This window comes from Varroa jacobsoni, unplaced genomic scaffold (genome assembly GCF_002532875.2).
Source record: "Varroa jacobsoni isolate VJ856 unplaced genomic scaffold, vjacob_1.0 scaffold_738, whole genome shotgun sequence".
In the NCBI taxonomy this organism is placed as follows: domain Eukaryota; kingdom Metazoa; phylum Arthropoda; class Arachnida; order Mesostigmata; family Varroidae; genus Varroa; species Varroa jacobsoni.
Genome location: NW_019213640.1, coordinates 228,504 through 231,652, shown reverse-complemented (window position 1 = coordinate 231,652; position 3,149 = coordinate 228,504). Strand labels below are relative to the sequence as shown.

Genomic DNA, 3,149 nt, shown 5'->3' with positions numbered 1-3,149 from the left:
AAAGGACCAGTGAATCTACACGTATTATAATCGCTTTAATGATGATTAGCATTAAAATATTTCAATTAGAATTTCGTTAACTTAGAGAAGGAGCTATACTTATGAGCAGTTTAGAATTTGAGTTTAGACCGAATAAAGCCGTGACTGAAACAAACAGTAGTTGTATGTGATTAAGTACATCTGTGAAGAATGTCTTCCTAGGTTTGCATAAAGATCTTTTAAAAAATGATTTCCATTAAGGCAGAGCTAAGGAGCAAACGACAGTAATTCTGTCCCAATTTGTAAGTACATTATACAAATAAAGTTAAAAAAAAAATCAAACATATTCCGAACGTGTTACATGCGTGGAATAAAATAACAACGCAAGAGTATGCCATGTGTATAAAATTATTATTGAAGTATTTCTGATTTATTAAAGATTTAAGTCAAAAAATGAACAATCACATTATGATTTTTTGCTGTAGGTGACAATCCAGCCTCATTTACAAGCCTTTGTGGTAGTCCTGGCGATATGATCCTGAGTTTAGGCAGCTCAGATACACTTCTCTTTTGGGCTGAAAAAGATCAGCCTGGTTGTCTGCAAGGTCATTTTATGGTAAACCCGCTAGACCCAAAGAGCCTTATGGGAATGCTGTGCTTCAAGAACGGTAGCCTTATGCGTGATAAAATTGCCAAAGAATTAGCTGAAGGTAATTTCTGAGAACTTCGTAATTAATCTTTGTCATATATTTGCTAAAGTCTATTTTTATACGAGAGCCCTCTCTACTTCCGCACTCCGTATAAACCGCACGATTATGGGTATGTCCGTTAACCGTTACATAAATAAAAAAATGTTGATAATTTGCAAAATTAAAGCAATAGAAGGTGATGTATATCATTTTATTAGTACGCTACGATCATGCTGACACCAACTGAAATTGTATTTTTAAATCGGTCAAGGGAATCTGGAGAGTTTAGTTTTTGAAATTGTTAGTAACGACTGACATTTGCTGATTACGATAAACACCTTTATTTCGTTATGTAGGTGATTGGGAACGTTTTAACTGGTTACTGAATTCTACGCCGCCGGGAAATAATGGAAAAGTTGGCGTATATTTTGATTTTCCGGAAATTCTACCAGAACGACAGGGAAGATATCGATTTGATATCAGTGGCCCTGAGTCCGTTGCCATAAAACAGCCATTTGCTCCTGAGGACGAAGTGCGCGCCCTTGTTGAAGGTATTCATCTTTCAAGCTACTTGCTCAAAACTAGTCAGACTTGCAAACAAATGCACTGCTTGCTACTATTTTTATCTCTAGTATACTTATAGGATACATATGTATAATCTAATGATAATGTTCTAGTGTATAAGTTGCATTTTTGTTTAATCAGACTTTATCGAACTTCCCACGGCAGCTACTGCCTCTCTAGAATCTATCATGTGATAAAATGCGCTTTTCATTCTCTAGTTAAGATGATATACCTTTTTACCTAGAAAATAAAATATACATTTATTTTAGTAAATAAAATATATAGAATATGTACATTTGAGATAACTATTACAACTATGATTAATATCACTCTATTCATATTTTAGGTCAGTTGATGTCAAAGCGTCTCTATATAGAACGTCTACAAAGTACGGAAAAGCTCAGAAATAACGTTTCGGGCAAGTTAGTAGTTACTGGTGGTGCTTCAGCTAATCGAACGTTGTGTCAGATTATTGCCGATGTATTCAACATGCAAGTGTGCACGCTAGATGAATCTGTGAACTCGGCAGTTTTAGGCGGGGTCGCTCTTGCATACCATTGTGTTAAGGGGAAATCGTTCGAGGGCAGGAGATTGTTCCACACGGAATCGAGAATCGTAAAAGAACCCAAAAATTCGGGTGTCTATGAAAAGTTATTACCAAAATTTAAGCGCTGTCTCGAATGCCATGATCTCCTTTAAAACTCTAGGTATAGAGAAAATACCTAGCTAAAATTTGATTTGGTTAGCGTTTATATCGGGTTCATCTGAATTAAATCATTCTAATATTAGAGTTATTATTTGTTAGTTTAAAGTGGAAGCGGCAATAGATGCGCTAGAGTAAAGTCTACTTTTAAAGTACTTCCAGAAGGCAGACATTCCATATTTGAAAACAATATTTTTCGGAAATAAAACGCGTATATTTTACATTATTGTTCACGAAATATATCGCGGTATCTTTACTTTATTATAATTTGTTGCATTTAATAACTTTTTAGATTACATTATCTTAGGATAAAGGCGGAACTTGCTCGTCTTGAGCAGTGCCACCCAGTGTATTGACACTAGGTAACTCTTCTATTGATTGTTGTATACTTTTAGTGGACAGAGCTTCCAATGGAGTCTCTTGAATATCCAGTACTTCGAGGTTTTTCATGGAAGGACATTGAGTTGAAGCAGACATTCTCATAATTGTCGCTCCCTGAAAAATCAGATTTTCCATTTACTATGTTGTCTCTATACTACATTAAAGCTATTATTGAAGTTACTTTATATATTTACACAGATTGGGTGTTATGTTTCTTTCGAGGCATATTTAAATCGAAACTATAACGGATCACCTGATACACATGATTGGTAATATATATTGTGTATTTATAAAGTATATGTATACATATATATATTGAAGCAGACTGGCTTAGGTTTGTTGTTAGCTGGTTAGTACAAGTGGATTTATTTATATATTTGCCTTGCATTTACTTATTGCAAATCTATAAACGGAACTTGCGTTAACTTGTGGGAGAATAGCCGCGTTACTACGTATACAACCATGGCAATGCGACGTCGAAGACGAACAGAAGCCCGGTTGTGCGGGTCTGTTACCGTGCAATTGTGCGAAACATTGCCGGTGGCGTCAAAACAGGTAATTATGCCACTCGCGGATTAACGTCGGAAGCATAATTCTGCCCGAACGCGCCCATGGAGACCAGGAAAAGGTTCACATTTGTTAAATGTACTGAACGCAAAAGAATACAGCCCGCGGGCTGAGGATGTTCCGCCGGAAAAACGTCATCGAGTTGTAATCAATCAACCATTAGAGGCATGTGAGTATACGTGGATATAAGTGCTAAGCGAATTGCTATAAAGCCCGCGATTCTGCCAATTGAAGAAAACAGATAGCCAATCCACCTCATGGAGTAT

At 36.3% G+C, this 3,149-nt stretch overlaps 2 protein-coding genes across 10 annotated transcripts in view; one reads left to right on the top strand and one right to left on the bottom strand.

Moving 5' to 3' along the window:
* Positions 1-2,175, top strand: part of LOC111263132 (xylulose kinase) — a 10,258-nt gene extending 8,083 nt beyond the window's left edge. For 5 of the 6 annotated variants that reach the window (XM_022837976.2, XM_022837974.2, XM_022837975.2 and 2 more), the window contains 3 exons: positions 465-689; positions 1,025-1,219; positions 1,579-2,175. In XM_022837976.2, the coding sequence (XP_022693711.1) occupies positions 465-689; positions 1,025-1,219; positions 1,579-1,931 (773 nt within the window). In that variant the 3' untranslated portion in view covers positions 1,932-2,175. The remainder of the gene's footprint in view (positions 1-464; positions 690-1,024; positions 1,220-1,578) is intronic. The other variant, XM_022837979.2, reaches the window with a different exon arrangement.
* Positions 2,152-3,149, bottom strand: part of LOC111263134 (G protein-coupled receptor moody) — a 44,651-nt gene continuing 43,653 nt past the window's right edge. For 3 of the 4 annotated variants that reach the window (XM_022837984.2, XM_086969475.1, XM_022837981.2), the window contains one exon: positions 2,152-2,430. In XM_022837984.2, coding sequence (XP_022693719.1) covers positions 2,239-2,430 — 192 coding nt within the window. In that variant the 3' untranslated portion in view covers positions 2,152-2,238. The remainder of the gene's footprint in view (positions 2,431-3,149) is intronic. The other variant, XM_022837983.2, reaches the window with a different exon arrangement.